The sequence below is a fragment of the Lepidochelys kempii genome, chromosome 14 (assembly GCF_965140265.1).
Source record: "Lepidochelys kempii isolate rLepKem1 chromosome 14, rLepKem1.hap2, whole genome shotgun sequence".
Taxonomy (NCBI): Eukaryota; Metazoa; Chordata; order Testudines; family Cheloniidae; genus Lepidochelys; species Lepidochelys kempii.
The window spans coordinates 307963-333467 of NC_133269.1; the positions used below are offsets into that span (position 1 = coordinate 307963).

General features: G+C 42.1%; 1 protein-coding gene across 1 annotated transcript in view; it reads left to right on the forward strand.

Moving 5' to 3' along the window:
• Nucleotides 1-25505, forward strand: part of FASN (fatty acid synthase) — a 91061-nt gene that overhangs the window by 24817 nt on the left and 40739 nt on the right. Inside the window, exons 12-26 of the mRNA XM_073311577.1 lie at nucleotides 1416-1510; nucleotides 1951-2085; nucleotides 2446-2649; nucleotides 16288-16403; nucleotides 16826-17001; nucleotides 17327-17518; nucleotides 17838-17918; nucleotides 18019-18204; nucleotides 18556-18735; nucleotides 18988-19191; nucleotides 20792-21102; nucleotides 21242-21628; nucleotides 24487-24651; nucleotides 24873-24991; nucleotides 25114-25268. Coding sequence (XP_073167678.1) covers nucleotides 1416-1510; nucleotides 1951-2085; nucleotides 2446-2649; nucleotides 16288-16403; nucleotides 16826-17001; nucleotides 17327-17518; nucleotides 17838-17918; nucleotides 18019-18204; nucleotides 18556-18735; nucleotides 18988-19191; nucleotides 20792-21102; nucleotides 21242-21628; nucleotides 24487-24651; nucleotides 24873-24991; nucleotides 25114-25268 — 2706 coding nt within the window. The remainder of the gene's footprint in view (nucleotides 1-1415; nucleotides 1511-1950; nucleotides 2086-2445; nucleotides 2650-16287; nucleotides 16404-16825; nucleotides 17002-17326; nucleotides 17519-17837; nucleotides 17919-18018; nucleotides 18205-18555; nucleotides 18736-18987; nucleotides 19192-20791; nucleotides 21103-21241; nucleotides 21629-24486; nucleotides 24652-24872; nucleotides 24992-25113; nucleotides 25269-25505) is intronic.

Sequence of the window (25505 nt, forward strand, 5' to 3'; positions counted from 1 at the left end):
AGTTTCACAGAATACAAGTACAAGAAGACATTCTATGAAATCAAAAGGTAACAAATTTAAAACAAATAAAAGTAAATATATTGACGCAACACATAACTGGCCTGTGGAACTTACTACCACAAGACCTCATTTGAGGCCAAGAACTTAGTAGGATTTTAAAAAATTAACCTTTTTTTTTTTTTTTGGATAATGAGTTAATTTTATCCTAAGGGGTATAAACCTACCTACTCCAGGGCATAAGCCAACCTTAACTGATGCGGAGGGCAGCAGTGCTAGGAAGAAACTTCCTCTGTGGGCGTGTTGTTCCATAACTGGCCAGTCCTCAGGCCACTGTCAGACTTCATACTGGACTACACAGACTCTGGTCTGGTCTGGCAACTTCTCTATTGGTTACAAGTAAAGCTTTTGCTATTTTTATTTTCTTGTTGTTGTTTCATGAACACCTTATTTGATAATTACGAATATTCAAGTTAGGAGCCAAAAATTATAGATTGGGGCAGCTGTGTTGGGGACTAAAGCATTTATACATTACTTGCTACAGGCATAATTCTAGTGTTTCACTTTCTATGATATTTCCACTGGGAACCAACTCATTTAGAATTCTCTTTAGCTTGCTAATGAGTATGTAAGTCATTTACTTATCACTGATCATTTCTGGGAGTCACTGCATATAATAGGTCAGATCTTTCATAACCAGAATTTGAGTTCAGATTTTGTCCATTGCCTCTTACCCATGTGACAGATCCAGGCCAAATTCTACTCTCATAGACTAGCTTAAATCCATAGTAACTTTTGACTTCAATGGCAATACCCTAATTTCACAAAGACTGTAAATGAGCAGAATTTGACCATTCTCTCCAGTTTTAAGAATGGCATTCCTTGCTCAGGACAAGGTAAACTGTTAGAGGGAGATTTTCTTTTTTAATAGGTTTTTCAGATAGTGTAAGTTTTTGTCTAAATCTGAGGTTTACATGAAAAGTATATATTAGAATTCTGTCATTTTCCCTATCACGGGGATGAAATTTTGATCCTTCTGTCTGTAATCTCAAAGCAGATAGCTGGTGGAATCTTGCGGGTTTTACATAAGCAATTCAGAGCTCTGTCTGACTTGATTCTTCATGGAGAGGGATATAATGGACTTCAAGAACTTCATCCCAAAATTTAGGGATTGATTTTTTTTCATGAAAGTCAGTTTTGCCACCTCCAGTGCGCTCAGATACTGCAGTGAGGGTCAGCATTCTAAAACCGTAAGGTCCTGACAAGACTGTAGGATTATCCGTCTCCCAAAATCTTGAATCCAGCAGGGTAGTCAGAATCCGTACTGTCAGGAGTTCTGGGGTTAACCTGGCTACATAAGCTGCTGCATAATTTTTCCTGGGAACATTTGAATCATCTTGAGGATTTTTCCTCTGCAGGTCTGACGTGGGAGGAATGTAAGCGTCGTTGTCCTCCTGGCGTGGTACCTGCCTGTCACAACTCTGAAGACACTGTCACTGTTTCAGGGCCTCAGGTGAGCAAACATATGGAAACCTGCCTTCCTAAGAGACCTTTCCTTCCAAGGCTGAAAACTGGGGCTCCATCTGGTGTGTCTTCCATTACTGGAATTACACCATGAACCCTAGGAGTGAAAGAAGGGTAGTAGGTTAAACCAAAGTAGGGGGAGGGACCTTGACTCTTGCATCTGAATTTAAACACTTAAGTGCTACTTGATGGGAATCAGAGTTGTTGCGTCTTGCAGACTAGGAACAAAAAAAACATGTGATCTTGTATTTCAGTAGTATTCTATTCACTGGGATGTTGCATCACCTTCACACGAGGAATATGAGGGGAGTGCAGTGATACCACTTAATGGGAGCATAGAGCCTCATCAAATGGCTAATGACCGAGGAAAGCTGGATGCCCAAACTCCATGAAATAATAATTCTTGCTCAATTCTATCCCATTTCCTAGGACATTGTGAATGAGTTTGTAGCCAAACTGAAAAAGGAAGGAGTGTTTGCAAAGGAGGTGCGCAGCGCTGGCGTTGCTTTTCATTCATATTACATGGCATCTATTGCACCAGTCCTACTTAATGCCCTGCAGAAGGTAATGTCCCTGAGTGATGGCTTATGCTGGGGGCTTGTGGATAAAAGGAGCCATGACTAGCATCCTACATGGTGTGGGAGAGAGGGGCTGAAAGGAGATCCTCATGTGTGAGAGTTAGAAGAGATTGGGCTGCATGCAATAACAGTTGCTGGATTTCTGTGGAACAGGTAGTTGGAAGCCCTTGGACGTCCAGCAAGAGGAAGCCTGAGCTCACAAGCTGAGAAAAGTGGTTCATGCAAATGCCTGGGGCTTGGTTTTTTTAGCATTGTGGGGTGTTTTTTGTTTTGTGGTTTGTTTTTTTGTTTTTTGGTCTTGGCCTGTGACATCTATATATTTTTTTTTCTTGTTGGTCTATTGTAGGTAATTCCAAATGCAAAGCCTCGTTCAGCCCGTTGGATCAGCACCTCTATCCCTGAGTCTCAGTGGCAGAGTGAGCTGGCTCAGAATTCCTCTGCCGAGTACCATGTGAACAACCTGGTGAGCCCAGTGCTGTTCCAGGAAGGTCTGAGGCATGTTCCAGACAATGCTGTTGTGGTGGAGATTGCCCCTCATGCCCTGTTACAGGTACTGCACTTGGGAAGGTTCGAAGAATCACGGAACATCTTAGCTTTTCTCGCGCTGAAAACATCTTGCCCAGCCATTTCTAGTCTCCCTGATTTAGCATTAAAAATCAACATGTCCCAACATATTCCATACCACATCCCCACCCACACAGTCAAGTCATCCAAATACTTGCCTTTGCACATTACTTGGGGGGGCGGGGGAAGAACAACACAGGCATGCAGAATCAACTGTCTGAACTGGTGAACGAGTAGGAGAAACTAGGAGCTTGGATGATCTAACAGTGTGTGTGGGAAGTAAAGCAGTAGGGAAGAGAGCCTGAAGTCTTACTACCTTGGGTTGTAATCTTGTCAGATCTTATTAAGCTAAACACCATCAGGCTGGGCCAATACTTGAATGGGAGGCTTGCAGTGTACAGCAAGAAGCAATGCTGGAGATCAGAAAGTGTCACTCTTTTTTTGTCTAAGAGTACTTGATAGCTGTTTGGATACCATGGTGATGAGGGCCATATAAGTATCTAAATAGAGGAATTCTTCCTAGATCTTGAATCACTTCATCCACACCTGTCTCTGAATCTTCTCTATGCTTGTATCTAATTTCTCTTGGGCCTTTTATTTTAGAAAGAGTAAACTACTCTATCAAGATAATTCAACACTAATCCCTTTCATTTAATTGCTCACTTTCACAGCTGCATAGTGTTTTAAAAAAAAACAAAACAAAAACATACACAACTAAAATACACAGTGTAAGGATAGCAATGCAATACCACACCTATGTTACAAAGAATAATAATACGTAGTGCTTATGTAATGTTGCATCTTCCATATATTGTACAAATGTTAGCTAACTAAACTTCACATCGCTCTTGAGAGCGAGGAAGACAAGTACTTATTTTAATTTTTTACGGGAGGATAGCAGTTGGGATCTGAAACACTAAGGAAAAGTCTCTCACTTTCAAAAGTGTCCACTAATTTTGAGGACATCAGTTTTGGGGTAACTCTCTCATTTCAGACCTGTCAGGTCTCATTTCCTCCCCACTCGCTTCCAAGGTGCTGTGTATTCATAGCTCTGATTGACTTCAGCTTAAGTTATGGATGCTTACAACTTGTGAAAATGCCTAGGTGTCAAATTAGCTTAAAAATTGGTGGATTTTCCTGGAAATGTTATCCTAAATGGTTTGTCTAAGGCCATACAGCCAGTCCATGCCTTGTGGTTCCCATGCTGCATTTCAGCTAACATTGATATTATGAGTTTGCATTGTCTTATGTTCCTATAAACTTGAGTTTCATTATCCTGGGGCCAGATCTTGTTCACCTTACTCCTTGCAGGTAATGCTGTTGAAATCAATGAGATTTTTTTGCAGGAGAAGACAAATCGCAAATTGCAATAGAGACAAGGACTCTAAGGACTAGTCAGGTGGAAAGTTGCATCTTGAAAATACAGCCATTTTTTCTTAGGAGTGTACAAAAATATATCTACTACTTTACCCGACATAACTCAAAAATGGGCAAAACTCACTTCAGCTTTCTAAAAGTTATTGCTGTGGTGCTCAGCCCAGATGTAGAGAAATTTTAAACTAAAATGAAATATTTCAGAAAGTTAAGAGCATTTGAAAGCATTGGGTGACTCATAAATTCCAAGGTAAGAAGGAATTTAGTCTGACCACCTGTTTCACACAGGCTGTAGAACTTTCTAACCTTGATTTGAAAAGTTGCCAGTGATTGGAGAAGCCACCATGACCCTTGGTAAATTGTTCCAATGGTTAATTACTCACTGTTAAAAATTTACACTTTTATTTCCAGTTTGGAAGTTCAGTCTAGACAAATTCAGCCACTGGATTGTGTTATACCTGTGTCTGCTAGATTGAAGAGTAATATATGTTCCCCATATAGGTTCTTATAGATTGTAATCAAGTCATCCCTTAACCTTCTCTTTGTTCAGCTAAATAGACTCAAGGAGCACCATCTAACTATAAGGCATGTTTTTCTAATCCTTTAATTATTCTTGTGGGTGTTCTCTGAACCTTCCCCAAGTTATCAACGTCCTACTTGAATTGTGGGCACCAGAACCGGACACAGTATTCCATCAGTAGTCACACCATTGCTAAATACAAAGGTAAAACAACTTTTATGCTCCTACTCAAGATTCCCTTGCTTATCCATACAAGGATCGCATTAGCTCTTCTGACCCAGCGTTGTACTATGAAACCATGTTCAGTTGTTTATTCACCAAGAATAAACTTCCTCCACTGCTTCCCCAGATAGAATCCCCCATCCTGTAAGTATGGTCTATATTCTATATTTAGCCATATAAAACACATTGTTTGCTTGTGCCCAGTTTACCAAGCAATCCAGATTGCTCTTAATCCATGACCTGTCCTTCATTATTTATCACTACCCCAATTTTTGTGTCATCTGCAAACTTTATTGGTGATTTTTGTTTTCTTCTAGGTCATGGATTAAAAATGTTAAATAGTGAAGGGCCAAGAACCAATCCCTGCAGGAACTCATTAGAAATACACCCATTTGATGATGATTCCCTGGTTACAATTACATTTTTGAGACCTAACAAGCTTTTAATCCACTAAATATACGCCATGGTTAATTTTATATCTTTCTAGTTTTCTAATCTGAGACATGTGGTACCAAGTCAAATGCCCCTACAGAAGTCTAAGTGTATTGCATGAGCACTAATACTTTTATCAACCAGACCTGATTTTTTTTTAAAGGAGATTATAACTTTGTCAGAATCTATTTTCCATAAACCCATGTTGAATGGCATTAATTATATTACCCTCCATTATCTCATTAATCTCCTTGACATTGACCCTGGGCAAGATAAATCTTTCCTTTAATTACCCATGTCATCATGTTTACCCTTTTAAAATATTGGCACAACATTCGCTTTCTTCTGGAACTTCCCCAGTGTTCCAAGATTTATTGAAAACCAAACATTTAACAGTCCAGTGAGATCCTCAGGCAGCTCTTTTAAAACTCCTGGATGCAAGTTATCTGGACCCGCTGGTTTTAAAATGTCTGACTTTAATAGCTGCTGTTTAACATCCTCCTGAGATACTAGTGGAATGGAAAGATATGATATTATATGACTACATCAAAAAGCCCACCGATTATTTTGGTTTTTTCTCTCTTCCCTCCCCCCACATACGGGGAAAAAATATTTAGTGAACACTTTGGCCTTTTCTGCATTATTACTGATAATTCTACCCTTTCCATCTAGTAATAGACCAATATAGTTGTTAGTATTCTTTTTGTTCCTAATATATTTGAAGTCCTCCTTGTTGTCTTTAACTCTGCTGGCCACAGACTTCTCCGTTTGTCTGCTTTCCTTATAAATTTTCTACAGTTCCTAGCTTCCAATTTCTATTTGTTAAGATCAACTTCCCCTTTCTTACATTTTGTTTTATTTTTTGTAGCTGCCTTCACTTGCCCTCTAAACCTAGTGATTTTTTTTTTTAACCAGCACAGCTTTCTTCCTCAGTTGTGAGATTGTGGCTTTTTAGGGCTGTCCCAGTTCAGAGCAACTACACGTGTATTTCCCCTCAGTGCTCCAGCAAGTTCACCCACTCTCAGGCTTCCAGCTTCCCAACCGGTGCCTCTTTTGGATGGAGGACTACATCTCACCCTGGTCAGAAGGGAGTATATCCAAGCTGCACAGTTTCCTGCCTTCACTATGTATTTCCCAGCAAAGACAGGCTGCCTAAACACACATGCTTGCTTTTGCTTCAGGCTGATTAGGGTGATTGCTTCAGATCCGAATTACGACACAGTTCTTTCTAAGCAAGCCTATTTTATTCTTAAGGTAAAAAAGCATTAGAGAATCCATATTTAAAAACAATAAAACAACATACCCACATGCTAATAAACTTACCAGGAATCATCCCACCCTAGGGATTTCTTTGCAGTTACAAGTTAATCAAAGCTGCAGCTCAGAACAAGCACTCAGTCTTCTGAGGCCTCAGTAGGCCAAGTTCTTCCAACCCTCCTGTAAGTCTTGGTGCCCTCCATGGACCAGGGGTCCTATCCCTTTGTTGAATTAGGAAGAAGACCCTGCATCAGCTTAAAACCCAGGCTTTTAACCAAGTTTGTTGGTCTCTGGAGAATCCAGTTTGAACTATATGTGCATATTTCCACAGGGAGGTGGCATCAAAGGCTAATAAGAGGAAGTTCATTAGCATCACACTCCCTACTAGAGAAGGTACTTACAGTGCCACAACAAAACGTACATGGCTGCATTTTTAATTCAGTGTAACCCAAAGGTATTAACACCATAATGCAGTAAAGTTCATCTTAATTCAATAAGGTTTGTTCAAGATATTACAGGACACTGTCAGTCTTTCACATGGGCCTCTAGTAAAGTATTCTTAAACAACTCACAATATCCCCTTTTCCTGATTAGTCTTCACGGCTGATTTGGGTCATAATTGTTTTCAGGTGTGACAATGGATACCTCCACTTGATCTCAACTAAGCTTGCTTCCCTAAGCTTGCTTCCAGTTACATAGGCCTCCGCAGACAGATCCAGGAGTTGGCTGTCTAGCCACATAGGTACAGAGCTGGCAGTTAGGGTGGCACATGCGCCATGAAGGCCAGTGTTCAACACAAAGGGGATAAATCTGCCCCCTTCAACTCTTCTTCTTTATCCTAGGTGTTCTTCTCTCAGGCTGTGGTAGTGCATGACACAGGAAGACTTTCAGTCTTAAAATCTCCCCAACTGTGAGTTGTGGTTGCTGAGCTTCCCTCTGTGCTGAAGGCTGGTGAGAAATTCAACTCAAGAGTTCTCTTGTCATAATGCCCCCACCCTCCCTCCAGAGTCTGTGGACCTAAGATCTTTAGATGGTGCAGAGGAAGGCACCTTTCATAGTTCCAGTGGCTCTTGGAAGTCCCATGAAGCAGAAAAGAAAAAGGGGCTTTCCTTTTGGGGTCTGTTCGTCTGAGGTTCTCTTGGGATCCCAGGACAACCGTTCCAAAGGGCTGCTCTCCCCTAGATTACCAGGTGCTGGTTCGAGTGTCTCTAGACTCTTTATCCCTTATGTACTATGGAAGAATGAATATTGGTGCTGCAGGAACCACGTTCCGGAGCAGTCCAGTGCTATGGTCCTCTTGATTCTGAGAAACAGGAACTAGCCCACTCTGTTATGGCTCTACTTCTTAATAACCCTAATTCAGGAATAGCAACATCTTGGGATATTCAGAGGTTCCTTTGAAAAGCTTCAGGGTTCAGTACTTAATATTTTGGGGCTTTTGACCTATGGTCCTCTGCCTCCTTTTCAAGCTGCAAGAGCAAAAAATAGAGGGCCTTCTCTAGAGAAGTTGAAAGCCCTTGCATGGATTCTTAAAAATCCCCAATGATGGAGATTCCACAACCCACCTAGGCAATTTATTCCAGTGCTTAACCACTCTGATAGGAAGTTTTTCCTAATGTCCAACCTAAACCTCCCTTGCTGCAATTTAAGCACATTGTTTCTTGTCCTATCCTCAGAGGTTAAGAAGAGCAATTTTTCTCCCTCCTTCTTGTAACAACCTTTTTTGTACTTGAAAACTGTTACCATTTCCCCTCTCAGTCTCCTCTTCTCCAGACTAAACAAACCCAGTTTTTTCAATCTTCCCTCATAGGTTATGTTTCGTAGATCTTTAATAATTTTTGTTGCTCTTCTCTGGACTTTCTCCAGTTTGTCCACATCTTTCCTGAAATGTGGCACACAGAACTGGATACAATACTGCAGTTGAGGCCTAATCAGCACGGAATAGAATGGAACAATTACTTCTCGTGTCTTGCTTACAATAGTCCTGCTAATACATCCCAGAAGGATGTTTGCTTTTTTTGCAACAGCGTTGCACTGCTGACTCATATTTAGCTTGTGATCCACTATCTTCCAGGGCTGATGCTAGTTTTGGTAGGGTGGTTCTGCAATCCAGAGACTTTGAGCTCTGCCTCTTGGGGTGGATACTGCTTGTGAGTAACCTAAATGGCATACATCACATCTCAAAGAACCACAGTTACAATAAGTAACCATTTCTTCTTGTGGCTTTTACTGCACCTGGAAAGTCTAAAGATAGGAAGGTGTCTTTGACCCTTGGAGAGTTAAGGATCCAATGACTGGTGTGACGGGGCAAGGCCAGATGGCTATAGAAAAGTAGTGGGAGATAGATATATTAGCTCCAGGCTAAATAAATCCCTGGTGCCAGGATAAGTGAAATGGCAGCTGTTCCAGGTCAATTAAGACACCTGGGGCCAATTAAGAACTTTCCAGAAGGCAGGGAGAATGCTAGGTTGATTGGGACACCTGAAGCCAATCAGGGGCTGGCTGAAACTAGTTAAAAGCCTCCCAGCCAGTCAGATGGGTGTGCATGTCAGGAGCTGTGGGGGGAAGTTCCGCTGTTGGAGAGACTGAGCAGTACACACCATATCAGGCACAAGGAAGGAGGCCCTGAGGTAAGGGTGAAGTGGACCTTGAGGAAGTGAGGACTGCTGTGGGGGAAGTAGCCCAGGGAATTGTACATGTCATGTTTCTAAAAGGTCAGCTACCATAGCTGATACCAATAGGGTCCCTGGGCTGGAGCCCAGAGTAGAGGGTGGACCTGGGCTCTCCCTCCTCCCCCACCTTTGCCCCCTGATTGATCATTGAGAGCAGAGACTGTGCAAGGAAGGATAACTTCTCCTCACCTCCCTCACTGACTTATGATGAAAATGGCTCAGTAGACTGTGACCCTTGTCTCTAGAGAGAGAAGGGTTACATGGAGGGTCACAGTGAGCCTCTGAGGCTAGCAAAATCCTCCAGGAAACATGGGACCCACAGAGGCAAGGACAGAGAGTTGTCACACTGGTTATGCTGGGAAGAAAGGTGTATTTCTCAGTAGCCTTAATTTGAGAGCTGCAACCTATAAGGAAATTGTGGCCAGATGTACCTTTAGCTATGCTCAAAAGCTCCCTTTTTTGGAATTCCTCTCCTAAGATGTTGTTGAGAGCAGTGTTGTTTTTTTTTTTTTTTTTTTGGCCCTCTTGAACTGGGAGCCATAGAAGTGGTGCTAGAGCCTTACCAGGAGAAAAGGTAGTTAGTCGTAAAAGAAAGAGGGTTTTATCTTTTTGGGCCTCCACATATAGGAGATTCCTAAGGGAAATGAAATTCTGGCCAGCTTCTCTAGGGAGTAAAGGGGTACTTGTGGCACCTTAGAGACTAACAAATTTATTTGAGCATAAGCTTTTGTGAGCTACAGCTCACTTCATCGGATGCATTTATGCTCAAATAAATTTGTTAGTCTCTAAGGTGCCACAAGTCCTCCTTTTCTTTTTGCGAATACAGACTAACACGGCTGCTACTCTGAAACTTCTCTAGGGAGAAGATTCCCTATTCGCAACCCTCAGGCCTGGTTCATAGCCTTTGATCTTTTGAAATGCCCACATCTCACATGTCAATAAAGCAAAAGCACAAAGTGCCTCAGGTTCCTGGTGAGGAATTACTGCTACTGGTAGAAAGGTCCTGCCTCTCAATGGAGCAGCAGTGTAGTCACTGTGAGTGCAGCATGGTAGGTTAAAGCTCATCTATGACAGCAGAAGCACGCATGTCTATCCATAACTGGATGACTACCTCATAAGAGTGTATGACGGCAGAGGAGGCGTGATACAAACTACTTCTTACATGCCGCCTTAATCCATGGATCTCCAGGTGTTTCACAAAGGAGGTCAGCTGGGAGAGATAAAGTGACTTGCCACAGATCACACAGCATGTCACTGGCAGAGTCAAGAATGGAACCCAGGCTTCCTGATTTCCAGTCCAGTGCTCTGTCTGCTAGTTCACACTGGTGTACTTCATTCCTGGCAGGAAACTACACACTCGACAAATCTCAGTGTAAGCAAAGAGAAATCTAACTTGGTCCTGAGCTTCATGGAGAGGCAGTCTATGTTCCACAAAGCTCTAGTTTACCTGTTAGGGTACAGGTCCTATGATCTCCTGTAGGCCATCCACTTAGCCAGCTCCAGGCTAAATGGCCCAGTGCATAGGTATATCTGAAAATTCAACCTAATGGAGGCTTGCATCTATCTCTGTCACTGCTTTGCAGGGCAACCCTTGCAAGGGTGTTTGAAATTGATCTATGATGAAGAGCTGAGGAGGGACCCTTATGGGTGAGGGCTTATGCCTTCTGTCTGGGAATGCTGGACATGAAGAACATGTGTACATCCACAGCTTCCACAGTGTTGGCAACTTGTATGACTTTATTGCAAGTCTTGTGATATTTGGTGGTTTTTGTCAAAACTCCAACTTCCAGATTAATGCAATTACATGAGAATCTCAACTTTCATTTAAAAAATATATTTCTAACCTTCATGGTTCCAAAGAATAGCTTGAAATCATGGTTCAAGTGCACACTAAGGGGGGGGACCTAACTAACGATTGGGGTTTTTTTTGTTTTTATTTGATAAATATTGAGTGTTGGCAATATTGCTTCCAGCTACTGCCCAAAAATTGTTACATAGCTACTACAACCTGGTTATGTGAGGACAGTACAAGCAGAGAAAAGGTGACGGGGGAGATAAATCACACCCTTCTTTGCTTTGGAAAGACTGCAAGAAATTCTACAATAAGCCTTGTTTACACATCCTTGTAAAAGAAAACTTCTGAAAATGTCAGAGGTTTGACTTTAACTTTCTTCTCTGCTCAAAAGCAGACAGGGTGGATTTGATTTAAATCTTGATTTTAAATCAGTTTGATTTAACCTTTAATACATATTCTTCACAACTTGGAGATGTACGTTTCATTTTTAGAAGGTACTATACATTTTTTAAGTGATTTATTTTGAAAACTTTTCAGGTTAGTTTTACAGCTATAACAGAAAATGAATGATTGGTTATTTCATTTACCAAAGGTAATTGAAGCAGATATTTATGAAGTCATTGGGAGGTGAACTATCTCCAGTTCAACAGGTTAATCACTAATATTTGGAGGATTTTCTTGCCATGCTGTATTAGATCACCAGACAAACATTTACATTTTTTTCTTTAACTAAAACAACAACATTATGTAGTCTGGATTTTTTTCTTCAACAGCAAACATAATATAACAAAACAAGCATATGAATTTTGAATTTAGTTAAACATTCACGTTTTTTAAAATCAGGTTTGTTTTTGTTAAAATTGTTTTTAACGAAAAGAGTTAAATGAAATATTTTAAATACAAAAAAAATTAAATCAACTATGTCAGCCAGGTCAACATGATAAACTTAAAACATTGGCTTCTGCAGCTAACTCTGTCGTCTTCACCTTCATTTTCCTGTTTGTTCATAATCTGGAAAAGAAAAACAAGCTTTCCTGCTTTTTCAGGTCCCAAACTATTTCTCAATTTGGAATGAATTAGTCCAAAGGAAGAAACTATTCGTTCTGCACCTGCAGAAGAAGCTACTGCTGTTAAAAGTGAGATTATCACTTCAGCAGTCTCTGAATCCAAGTGCTTAAGTGACTTCCACCAGTTCACTGGTGTGACTTTCTTTAAAACATCATCAGCAAACTTACATTTCTTGAATGGTTCACCTTTAGCTCTGAAGTTTATTATGGAGGGATGATTGCTGGATGTCCATGTCGTAGCGAACTCCTCTTCTTCAGCAGGTGAAGTTTGACAGGTGAATATTTGCAAGACAATGAGCTGGAGATGGTGCTTGTCCCATTTGTTTTTTTAATGCTTGTAATTTAACTCTGTCATTGTATATTTCTCTTTTGAAGATCTCACTTAGTTCCTTCCAAATTTCAAAAGCGTCAGCAATAAAACAGCGATTTCCCTGCATTGTGTTCAAGGCTACAGAAATAGGCTCCAGGGCACTCAGCAGGTGTTCAACATTTCTCTTAAGCCCAATGTTGAGAACTTTGGCTGTGACAGTGCCATCCATTTTTTTCACAGTTTTGTTCACAAACTGTCATCAGATTAGGCCAGTTCTTGATATAGTGCTCAAAACAGTGCACTACTGAGTTCCATTGCACATCCTGTGGGCGAGTTAGCTTGGTTCCTCCCACTTTTTTTAGAGCAGCTGTTGCAAAGTGGTTACCACCGAAGTATTTTGCAATTTCAACATCATTAGCCTTTATTTCTGGAACACTGAAGTCTTTGGCTAGGAGTTGCATCAAATGACCACTGCGACTGTATGTTGTTAGCTTGGGACTCTCTTCTAAATTATTTCTTCTCATCTTGGATACATTTGCAGCATTGTCTGTGACCAAGCTGCGTACTAGACATTTGAATTTATTTTCACTGTTTGTTATAGCTTTTACTGCTACTTCTTGTAAGTATTCTGCTGTGTGTGCATTTCCTGATGTATCAATTGTTTCTGTAAGGAAGACATTCCCTTCTTCTTTTGTCACACAAGCACATACAACAGGATCATTGTGGACATTGCTCCACCCATCAAGACTGAGGTTAACAATTTTACACTCTAGACCTTTTGCACACTGCTCAATTTCTCTTTCATACACTTTATCCAGCAATTTGCCTGTGTCATCTGCTCTGTGGGTGGACTGTATCCTGGTCTTAATGAAGTCTGGGCTCTTAATCATATGGAAAGGAGAGGTTTTTTTGTTGCATAAACAAACCAAGCAATTTACCTCTTTTTGTAATCTGCTGGTTCTTACCACAAACTTATCTATGGTTGTTTCTGGATGATGGAGATTTTTGCTACAGGTGATATACTGTGGCTATATGACATACATGATGTGACTGAAACGCGATCATTGGCAACTAACTCTGAAACTATAGAAAATGATGGTGATCTTGAAGGTGGATAGTCTTCAGAATCCTGTATGTTGAGGATGCATTGACTTATTTTGTTTAGGAGAATCCAGTTATTTAATTTACTACCATATGTCTCATTTAGTATTACTCCATTGCATTCACTGACACTCAGTGCTACTTTAAAGGTGAAATTGTAAAAGGAAGATCTGCCTATTTCAGCTGTTTATTTTTTATCACAACTGCATCTAAAATGATAGTACCATAGAGTAACAGCTATTTTTTTTTTTTTTTTTTTGCTCAAACATGAGAATTCAAAAATAGTCCAGAAAGAAGACAGGCAGTCCCTAAGAAAGTATGAAATAAAAGTTTACAAACCTGAAGATCCTGCATGTTCAGACATGTTCCTTTCATCTTCAACGCAGCTTCCTCCTGAGAAGGAACACTTCTCATGATGTTTTCATTCGGGCAACCAAGCCTTACATTTCTTTGTTGCACTGTTCACATTTTGCACGCATACCTGTCTTACCCACAGGTAGAGGGACTTCATTATAATATTCCCAAACTGGGTCGCTCTTACGGCCTGTTGCCATTATAGGTTTTCCCTTCTAGTGAGAGAATGGTATGGTAGATCTCAAATAATGAAGGCTACACTCAGAAAGACCTCAAGACATCTGGAACATGCTGCTTAAACAGTTTCACTTTTGTTCCTACTGCCTGTCCCTCTCTTCTCACATTTATCTCCAGACTTCTTCTCCTTATCCAGATCTATTCCACCCCCAACAATCTTCTATTCATTGAACTTTTTGAAACTTTGCTCTTTGAGAGAGAGGTAAGGGATTGACTCTGTGTACACACATTTGCAGAGAGACGATAGGGTTGAGGTCTATTATTTCTCACCTCTATTTATTTTATTTATTTTAAAACATTTTTGGTATTAACAAGCATGTTCTCTCCGGAGACACAAATCCACAGTTTGAGAAATGCAAAACTAAGCATCTCTGATTGTATCTTCTAGACTGAGCACTGAGTCATTGGGTAGATAGCAAGATTAACCTAAATAATCTATACAGAAGCCCCTGGAACCTCATAAGATTGGGTCCCTAATCCATGAACTATTGAAACTATTTACAAAACTTTTCTTAAAGATTACGTTAATATATTGTCTCATACTATAGAATTAGCATTTATAATCCCTATTCCATGATGAGATATCTTTGAGCTATAATGTATCTTTAGATCAGATTTTTTTGATATAATGCTTTTGAGGGAAAAAAGCCTATTTTTTTATTCTTTTTAAAAATCATTGATTTGTATCCACCCTGAAAGCAGAGAAAACTTTGAAAATTTGTGTAAAATCTCTACAGCTCTGTGTAGTATGTCCCCCCATTTTTTATTTGAAATCCTAACTACCTTTTACCTATGCCTACAGCGAACACTGCTGGGGCTTAACACTTGGCCTGGACTAGTCCTCATAGAGATTTATTGCCTTTGTGTGGGAGAGTGACAAAGATATGTGACCATCTGAGGAATCAGCTGCACTATTAATGCATGCACAGCTAGTTTAAAGGGGCAGTGTTTGCCTCAAGGAACTTGCAAGCTGTTCTGGCAAAGTCAGTGGTGCTTGTAAATTCCACAAGACAAGCTCTTTCTCCTCTTAATTTAGAAAATATTTTACCAATTGTTTCTATTTCATGCTGGTGGATGGTAATTTCTGAACAAATACACTGTGATTGGTTCAGTAGATTATAACTCTTTGTAATTAAAGGTATAATATGACTAAGAGGTAGGTGGTAATTGTCAAGCAGACAAGGGAAAGGAAAAACAAGGATAGTAGCATTTTTAACATGGTGTACAATAATGTATTGATTTTAATTCCATTAGATGTAAGTAATGCAGATGTTTAGAAGGCTTGGTAAGAGGTTTTTAAAGATACAGCCACTGGGAAAGAGGCTTAATTCAACAATGTTAATGGAACATTAAGTTTCTACAGTTGAACCCAGTGAAACAATACAAAAGCTACCATATATAGTACCAGCAACACTAACTCAGTTGCATTGTTTGGATTTACTACCCTTTCTCCTTGGATAGTGTGTAGCTTTACATTACTGTTTTCTGTAAAATATATCTCATTAAAATATGCAGGTTGTGCCATGGGCAGTAGAACAGTTTTTATAGTGGGGGTGCTGAAAGCAGAAACCATGTATTTCGTTGTTGTTACTACTTCAAGCCAGGGGTGCTACCGCACCCGCAGCATGCCTGAGTTGTACAACATGACCAAGCAAATGTGGTTGTTTGGTTTGTTTGTTACCACCTTCTCTTTTGCATTTCTTGGCTTTCTTTGCCCTGGTCTACACTCGGGGGGGGGGGGGGGGGGAGGTCGATGTAAGGTATGTAACTTCAGCTATGAGAATAGCATTGATGAAGTTGATGTACCTAGATTGACTTACCGCAAGCGTCTTCACAGTGGTGAGTTGACTGCCACCGCTCCCCCGTCGACTCCACTTGCGCCTCTCGTGGCGCTGGAGTTCTGGAGTCGACGGGAGAGCACTCAGGGATCGATTTATCGCGTCTAGACTAGACACGATAAATCGACCCTGATATATCGATCACTATCCCGCGGGCAGTGCACACCTATCCTTTGTGGGGTTTTAGTATGCTGGAGTGTGGGGATTGGTTGTTTTTTAGGGATATTAAATAGATTTTCTCCTTATTATGCTTTTGACCCTGCTCAAGGGAATGTGTCTTCCTCCTTTTCTTCTCTCCCTTTCCCGTGGCCAAACAAATGTACACGATCTTCAGACAAAAGATGTAATGAGACCCACCCACCCCATGGAGCAGGGCAGGGGGACCTCTCAGACCAGGAAATGAATGAATTCCTCTGACCATGATCTTTGATCTCTGCTTGATCAGGCTATTCTGAGGAGAAGTTTGAAACCAACCTGCACCATACTACCTTTGATGAAGAGAGAGCACAAAAACAATCTGGAGTTCTTCCTGACACATGTTGGAAAGATCTACCTAACTGGGTAAGGAGCTGTTGAGAGCAGAGAGTTTTGCGTCCCATCCTTTGGTATGTACCTTTTGAGAGGGATTGAGCCAGCCCCTTAGTTACCCTGTAAAAGGACTTAGGGAACATGTCTCTGCTATAGTCATGTTGTTGCTATTAAGAGATGTCCCACAGTCGGACCTAAGACTATATTGCAAAGAAAATGATACTGTTGGGGTAGATAAATTCTGAGGACTCCTGGAACTGGAGGTTAGACTACTTCCTGGATACAAGCATTGCCTCTCGTGGACTGCTGGTGCTATAATTGCAAATCTGACTGTTGCTGGTGTACTCTGGTGCTAGGTTTGCTGTTGGCCTTTCTCTAGGAATCCCACAGACTTATAACTTCTGACCACTGTCAGTATTAAAATCACTAAATTTTCTTGACCTTTGTCTTTCCAGAATAAATGTTCTCTCAAATAATGTGTTCCCAACTGTTGAATATCCTGCCCCAGTGGGAACCCCATTAATATCTCCTTACATCTTGTGGGACCACAGCCAGACTTGGGATGTCCCAAAAGCTGAAGACTTTCCCACAGGCTCTGGGGGATCTTCATCAGCATCAGTCTATAATATTGGTGCGTACCAGTCTTCCTCACTTCTACGTCAGTTTCTCTTGTTCCCAAAATGGGAATGCAAAGTCCTCTAAGCGGCATCTCCAAAGCCTCATATGAAGAGGGTGTGCTAACTTTGTGGCTGGAACTGCTCTTGAGGTTAGAAATGAAGTGATCTGAACAAAGATCACTTTGGGGGGTTGGCCTGGTTCAGAACAATAGCAGCTTTGACACCTCTATGTGGCCAGGAGGGTTGGGAGGAAATTCCTGGAAATTCTTACCTTGCTCTGAAGTCTTCATTTCCTGGGAGTTCTAAAGGAATTTTTGTTCTTTCTTGTTTAACTGGCAGATATGGATTCTGAATCCTCCGATTATTACTTGGTTGGTCACTGCATTGATGGCAGAGTCCTGTATCCAGCAACTGGGTACCTGGTGCTAGCCTGGCGAACTCTGGCACGGTCTCTGGGGATTACCATGGAACAAATGCCTGTTATTTTTGAAGAGGTTACAATCCATCAGGCAACAATCCTTTCCAAGAAAGGTAAGGGAGAGGTTGCATCTGGGGTCTCAAGCCTGAATAGTAAAGATAGGGAAAGATGGGCAGAAGGGAAGAGTGCATGGCAGTGGGGAGGGAGAAGGAAACAAATACATTACACTTCACCTTACCCTGTTATACATCCTGAAGTGGGATATCATGTTGTCTTCTGTTCCATGTTGTGCATAGTAGGGCAGAAGGTAGCGTGAAAAGCAGGAGATTCCAGGGAATTTGGGACAATTAGTGGAGGGAGTGCATGAGGAAGAACATGGGAGGGAAGGGTCTCCCTAACACACGTTTCAGCAATCTCTGGGTTTGTTTGCAGGTTCAACACAGCTGGAGGTGAGACTCCTGCCTGCTTCCCACTGTTTTGAAGTGTCCTGGAATGGAAACCTGGCTGTAAGTGGTAAGTGGATAATTCTGGCTGTCCTGGCCTACTGTGAAGAGTCCCATGCTGTATATGTCTGAACACTGACTGCTCTTGTTCTCTATACTGTGTCTGTCAGGGAAAATTTGCCTTTTGGAAGAAACTGCTCTAAATAATTTCCGTAACCAGCAAGTTGACTTGGAGACCCAGCCAAACATGAGACCCAAATTCAGTCTGTCCAAGGCAGATATTTACAAAGCGCTTCGTCTGCGTGGTTATGATTATGGGCCAACGTTCCAGGGACTTTTAGAATCGAACAATGAAGGTGTGTCTTTCCTATAGAAAGATAATCAAGGAAGTTGTATGACTAATGGTGTGAATGAATGTTATCCGTTTGTTAAAGTGACTGTATTTAAAGTGTCATGGAGTGGGCATGCCTATATGCATGCCAGGATAAGAATATTTTAACTGTATTGATGGAGCAGTGAGGAGGCTGGTCTCTCCTGGGCAGGGCAGGCATGCAGTGGCATTCCCAGGTATAGTTGTGTGGAGCAGAGCCTGTGCAGTTGATGAACAGAGATCTTCTTTTTCTCATTTTATCTGGCTTTGAAGCAGATATTCTCCTATCTCTGCTGGGTGAAAGAGTACTGATGGGGCTTATTCTTCTCTTCCCCAGGGAACACAGGAAAAGTCCTGTGGAATGGGAACTGGGTAACTTTCCTTGACACCTTGCTACAGATGATCATCTTGGGTGAGACCGGTCACAGCCTCCGCTTACCAACTAGAATACGCTCTGTGTGCATTGATCCGTCACTACACCAAGAGCGAGTGCACAAATACAAGGATGATACTGAAGGTAATGAATCCTCTTCCACAACTGGAATTTTCCCAGCTTCTTTATGGCTCTCCAAATGACCTGAAGCAGCTTCATCTGCCCAAAATAGTAAGAGAGACTTGTAAGACTTATGGGTTTCCAAGCCACTCTGCTATTCCTTCTACTGTGCACTTTGACAAAGGACCTACTCTCTCTGACCATATTAAACACGGCAATGCCTCTTCATATGACACTTTCAACATTTTATCTGTATGTTCTCTTCTTGCCTTGCAGCTTTTGATGTTGTTGTTGACTGTTGCCTCAATAACATCATGGCAGGAGGTGTTCGGATCTCTGGGCTCCATGCTACTGCGGCACCTCGGCGACAGCAGGAACAGAGACCTCCAACTCTGGAAAAATTTTGCTTTGTGCCCTATATTGAGAGTGATTGTTTGTCTTCAGAGGCCCATCTTCGTGCCCATTTGGAACATTGCAAAGGTAAAGGGATTTCAGTAGCACTTTATAACATGATGGTGAGCAGGTATCAAGGGCTCCCTGTGAGGTTAGAGTATGTGCCTGCACAGCCTCTTGGAATCTTTGCCTGGAGAACAAGCATGGACTTGTCTTCCTCAGTAGAAGCAGGGACAGGTCCAGATTGCTCTAGCCTTGACATGCACACTGTGGCTGTGATTCATTCCACTGACAAAAGCCAGCTGTGGCCCATTGCAGCAGAAAGTCTTCCCAAAGCAGAGTCACAGTGGAACGACTGCTGGGAGACCAACCGACTGACCAACCCAGCCCTTTGGGCACCAAGGAGATGGGCTGATTCAGCATTTCTCCAAGACATCCTCAACCGGCAGGGCTTCAAAGAAGTCCCAGCTGGAATTTTATAAGATTCCCAGAGTTGGGTGGAGGTGGGGGTATACCTCCCCTTCCACAAGGTTGCATGGCAGTTGCTGCAGTTGTCCTTGAAGGTGCACAAGGGTGTATATTAACCCTCAACACCTCTGGGAGGAGTCTAGCCCAATCACTTTTCAAATATTGGCAGGTGACTTATTACAACCCATCTTAATGCAGATTTGCTTCTTGTGCCTGCAAAGAGGGTTAGGTGCGTTTATTCATACGTTCCCACCTAAAGCACAAACATACTCTTCTGACCATAACCAAGGAGGGTACAGCTCCAGGAGGTATTGAGCACATGTGTTGGAACTGTTTTTATACTTTTGTTCCTGGAGAAATCTACTGAGGATACTCATAGCATAGCAGACTATTAAGGGGTGGGATGGAGACCCAGGGAGGACAGCCCTACCCCTTCTCCTGGAATATTTCTACAAAAGGCAAAAACCTTGTTCTTCAGGAATATTTCTGAGCCCCAGGGAAGGTGTTTCTGGCATGGCTGATCTAGCAGCGTCCAGAGACCGTGATCTTTTGTCTTCTGGGCAAGGAAACTGATCTGATATTCAAATTGTTGGTGGGATTTTTAACAAGGGTCTCTGGGAGCTCGTAGAAGTTCTTGCCAGGACTTCCCTGATTTGCATCCTTCTCATCTCTCCCCTTTTTCCTTTTTTCCCCTTCCTTTTACTCTAACTTAGTCTCTTTCTCTTTGCAATCTTGAGTACCTCCCCCACACTCCAAAAGAATCTCCCAAAACACAGGAATTTAAGTAAATCATATATAAAATAAACACGTGGCACAAACATGCCACATATTTGTCATGAGCTCTACTTCTTTGTCTTAACCCCTGTCACTAAGGGGTCACATCTGTGGGGGTTTTTTGTCTCTTGGACTGTTTTACTATGTGTTTGTACAGAGCCTACCTCAATGAGCCCTATCTTGATTGGCTGCTACCACAATACATATCAGCAATAAAAATGAGCTCCTATTTCGAAATGGTTTATGTAACTGGGTTGTATGGATTACATACTTGGACCACACAGTAACCAAGACCCATGGCTAACATTTGTGGGAAGTAATGAGTGATGCTGTCCTCCAGCAGTTCTGCTTGCCATGCTTATTTGGAACAGGAAGCCTCTACAGGACTGGAAGAAGAGGAAGACCTGTGTAAGGAACTGATTTTTCTCCTCCTCCTGTGCTCTAGGTCTGATTTGCAAATTACAGGAGAAAGTAGCATTCCATGGAGTCAAACTGGCCATCCCAGGGCTAGAGAGAGTGGGGGCCTTTGGAGAGACTGTGTCCATGCAGAAGGGCCTCCTCCACATCCTTTCTGAAATCTGTCGTCTGGAACTGAATGGAAACCTGTATTCAGAGCTAGAACAGATTGTTACTCGGGAGAAGGTGCATCTCCAGGATGATCCCCTACTCAGTGCCTTGCTAGATTCTCCTGAGCTGAAGGCTTGTGTGGATATAGCACTGGAGAACATTACCAGTCACAGGATGAAGATAGTGGAGGTTAGTTGGGACCCCAGGATGAGAAACTATAGACTGAATCTCTAAGAGGCTTTGAAATCTCAACAATTTTTCTTCTCTCGTCATAATGTGCTAACAATATCCAGGATTTTCATCTTATTCCCTCTTTCTTTCCTTGCAGGCTCTGGCAGGAGATGGACGTCTGTTCTCTCGTGTTACTGGTCTCCTAAATACTCAGCCCATGCTACAACTGGACTACACTGCCACTGACCGAGCCCCAGAAACCCTTCCGGTCGACGAAAGCCAGCTGCAGGAAACTGGTGTTTCCATTGCCCAGTGGGATCCTATCAGCCCTCCTCCTGGACACCTGACCAGTGCTGACCTGCTGGTGTGCAACTGCTCAGTGAGCATTTTTGAGAACCCAGCAGAGATTCTCTCCAACTTAACAGCCACAGTGAAAGAAGGAGGGTTTGTTTTACTGCACACCCTTCTCAAAGGAGAAACGCTTGGAGAAATCATCAGTTTCCTTACATCTCCAGATCTTCAGCAGAGAGGCCTCTTGGCTCAGGTAAACAGTTGGCCTTTCCAAACTCTTCTGATGTTTGCTCTACAGTTAGCCCTAGAGTCCACTTTGTTGCATACAGAATCTCAGGCAGTTCATTTCATTGAATGGCTGCTCCATCCTATCTTGTCCCTTCTCAGGAATGTATAGAAATATTCCTAGTCAGCAGAGATAAGTTCTGAATCCATCTGTGCTGCACAAGTAGGGAAGTCAATTCAGGTGAGTTTAGGTCAAAATTTCTTTCATAATGTATTTCAGGTGACCAGTTTTAGTTCATATGGATCTCCATATAAAAACATACTCCATCTGAAAACTAGTTGCTCTAGTCTGTTTGCTGTATTATCATGGGGGCTCTGAGTTAAAGATGCATTTGTTCTATTTTCTTCCTGCTCTTGAAATGCTGAAGGCAATGGGTTCCGCTTCTGGGAAAGCGAGAATGTGTCTCAATGCTTTGCAGGGACTCCACTGGCTAACCTCGGGTGGTGTCTGATGGGCTCCAAAGAGAGCCATGGACAAGAAGAGTATCCTTATAGCACAGCCAGGCCTTAACGAATTACAGTAGCTGTTTACATGGTGTGTCGCTCTCCCTGTGGGGGTCCCAGAATGCTTCATAAATACAGGAAGATCCTTCATCCAGTCCTGATACTTGAATGGAACATAGCAGCGACTCAGTAGTCCTCCACAACACTTCTTTTTAGGACAGGAAGTGAAAAAGAATACTATAACCCATTGAAACGGCAAATGGAAATAAGGGAGGTAAATATAATCCCTGGAGTTGGAATGTAGCTGAGACACTGATTCTTACAGCCCAACTCTCTTGCAAAAAGTCCTCTGAGATGATTAACGAGCATGAGCTTTTGTTTTGCGTTTTACCCAAAGGATGAGGGAATGTTGCAAGCTCAGAACCTTCTTTACTAAAGATTAGACTTTATCATAGCAATGTTTTTGTCAACCAGCAATATAAAGTGTGAATCTGAGTTTATAACCCAATTCTCTCCTACAATTATGGGAGGTCTGTCTTCATAGTAACAAATTCACCGAGTAAGATCCTTCCCTCATGTATACTGTCAGTCCAACTGGAATTAACAGTGCAGCATTGGATGTAGTGAATGCAGAATTTGGCATGTTGCAATTACTAGACTTCTTCAGTAATTTTTCTCTAAGCAGTTATTAAAAGGAGGTATTATGATATCAAAGGTACTCAACTGTCCTTGTGTCTGTAAGTCGCTTTTTTCCCTGTTGATTTATAACTTCCTTTAAGTCTTTTATCCTGTCAGAACCCTAGGGTGGCAAAAGGTAAGTGCCATAGCTGAGTGACACCTGGCACCTGATACCTGTGAAAGAAAATGTGGGTTTCCCAAGTGACACTCTGCATGATTTAAAGTACTCTTGAAACTTTTGAATTATTTTTTTCTGTTTCCAGTCCCTTTCATGCTCACGTCAGAATGTGCTGTAGAACTGTACGTGCCTCTGGACCTGTCACAGCTGAAGAGCATTTCATTTTCTTCTTTTGCTGCAATGTCACTTGCTTCTAGACAATACTGAAAATGTTGCAGCCACCTCCTCCTGTTCTCTGCCAGCTTCCCTTCCAGATGGAGGGACTCAGGTTGATGTGTCCACTCTACTTTTTGTTGTTGAAGATTTAATTTACTTATAACAACCAGAAGTGCTGAAAAAAGAACTCTGTATTTCTTGGCCCCAGTCCCCTGTGGTTGGGTCCTCTGATGGTGTCACTAGAGTAGATATGGGGACAGAGTAGACAACAAGGTTTGCTACGGGGATTGGTTCCTGGGTTAGTATTTCTGTGGTGTGGTGTGTAGTTGCTGGTGAGTATTTGCTTCAGGTTGGGGGGCTGTCTGTAAGCGACACCATCAGAGGACCCAACCACATCAGCCACACCATCAGAGACTCATTCACCTGCATGTCTACTAATGTGATATATGCTATCATGTGCCAGCAATGCCCCTCTGCCATGGACATTGGCCAAACCGGACAGTCCCTATGTAAAAGAATAAATGGACACAAATCGGACATCAGGAATGCTAATACACACAAGCCAGTGGGAGAACACTTCAATCTTCCTGGACATTCTAAAAACAGATTTGAAAGTAGCTATACTTGAACAAAAAAGCTTCAGAAACAGACTTCAAAGAGAAACAGCAGAATTAAAATTCATTTGCAAATTTAACACCATTAATTTGGGCTTGAATAGGGACTGGGAGTGGCTGGCTCATTACAGAAGCAGCTTTGCTTCTCCTGCAATTGACACCACCACCTCATCTGTTGTTGGGAGTGGACTACATCCACCCTGATCAGATAGGCCCTCTCAGCACTGGCTCTCCACTTGTGAGGTAACTCCCTTCTCTTCATGTGTCAGTATAGTTATGTCTGCCTTTGTGATTTTCACGCCATGCATCTGAAGAAGTGAGGCTTTTACCCACAAAAGTTTATGCTGAAATAAATCTGTTTTAGTCTTTAAGGTGCCACCGGACTCCTTGTTGTTTTTGTGGATACAGACTAACACGGCTACCCCCGATACTTGACAACAAATAAAAATGAATATCTTTGACAATTTGGGGAGCTGCTGAGGTGGAAGTAGTGACTTGTTGTGACTATTAGAAGTCCTGTGTAAAACTCTATAATAGTCTTACCATAGTTAGTATTTATCAGACTGACCTGGGGAGGAAATAACCAAGTTGATTCATAGGATCTCTGGCAAAAGCTTACCCCATGTATAGAAAGAAGAGGATAGGACCAGCTGATGATCTCCACTGAGGAGATGTTGTACACAGTAGAAGTCTAGTTTGCAATTCTAATCTTTCCTGACCATTTGCCAATAATTTTCATCTTTCTTGGCTTGGCAGGCAGAATGGGAGGATTTATTTAGCAAGACCTTGTTGAATCTGGTTGCTGTGAAGAGATCGTTTTTTGGCTCAGCCATCTTCCTGTGCCGCCAGCAGGCTTCTGCCAAGATCCCTATTTTCCTACCTGTAGAGGAGACCCATTACAAGTGGGTGGAATCTTTAAAGGTGAGCGTTCCTGTGTATGGAGTTGGCTACACGTCTCTCCTATTTCCAGGCCTTTCATACAGTAGACAAGAAGCCTTGGAAACAGGGTGTCTATGCTTCACAAAGCCCTTTCCCTGTGTATAGGGAAACCAGAGAGTTTTTTTTCAACCATCTCTTATGGAAATAAGAACCCTTTCCTTTTATATGAAGCCTAATCAGTCTGGCTGGGATTTCTCTCGTAGATGATCTTAGCTGATACATCTGAGCAGCCTGTGTGGCTGACTGCTACCAGCTGTGGGAATTCAGGAATTGTGGGCATGGTGAACTGTCTACGCCAGGAACCAGGGGGCCACAGGATCAGGTACAAAAATGCAATATTTAGTCACAATTGGAGAGGAGACTATCTTCCATCAGTTTCTTCAACACATGACAGGCAAGCAAGTAAAATGACAATTGTGGATTGAATATTTGTATTCTCTCTAGATGCCTGTTTGTTTCCAACCTGAATTCCTCCTCGGCCATCCCTCTCACAAGCCCTTCTGCCAGGGAGATGCAGAAAATCCTACAGGGAGACTTGGTGATGAATGTGTATCGTGATGGAAAGTGGGGCTCCTTCAGACACTTTCTGTTGCAGCAAGGTGACTTTTATGATCAAGGCCTGATGGTCATTTGGCAGCATTTCCTCCCACAGGTCTTAGAGTAATTTGAGGAGGTACTTTTCTTTTCTTTTACCTTTATTGGCCCAAGGATTTACTCCACTGATGTCCTGGTGGTACCTTTGGGCAATCACTATCCCAATTCCATGACAGGAGAGTGCCATGTGCCAATGTCACCACGTAGAATGAGTTATTTTGTAGTGTTCAGGTGAGATTACA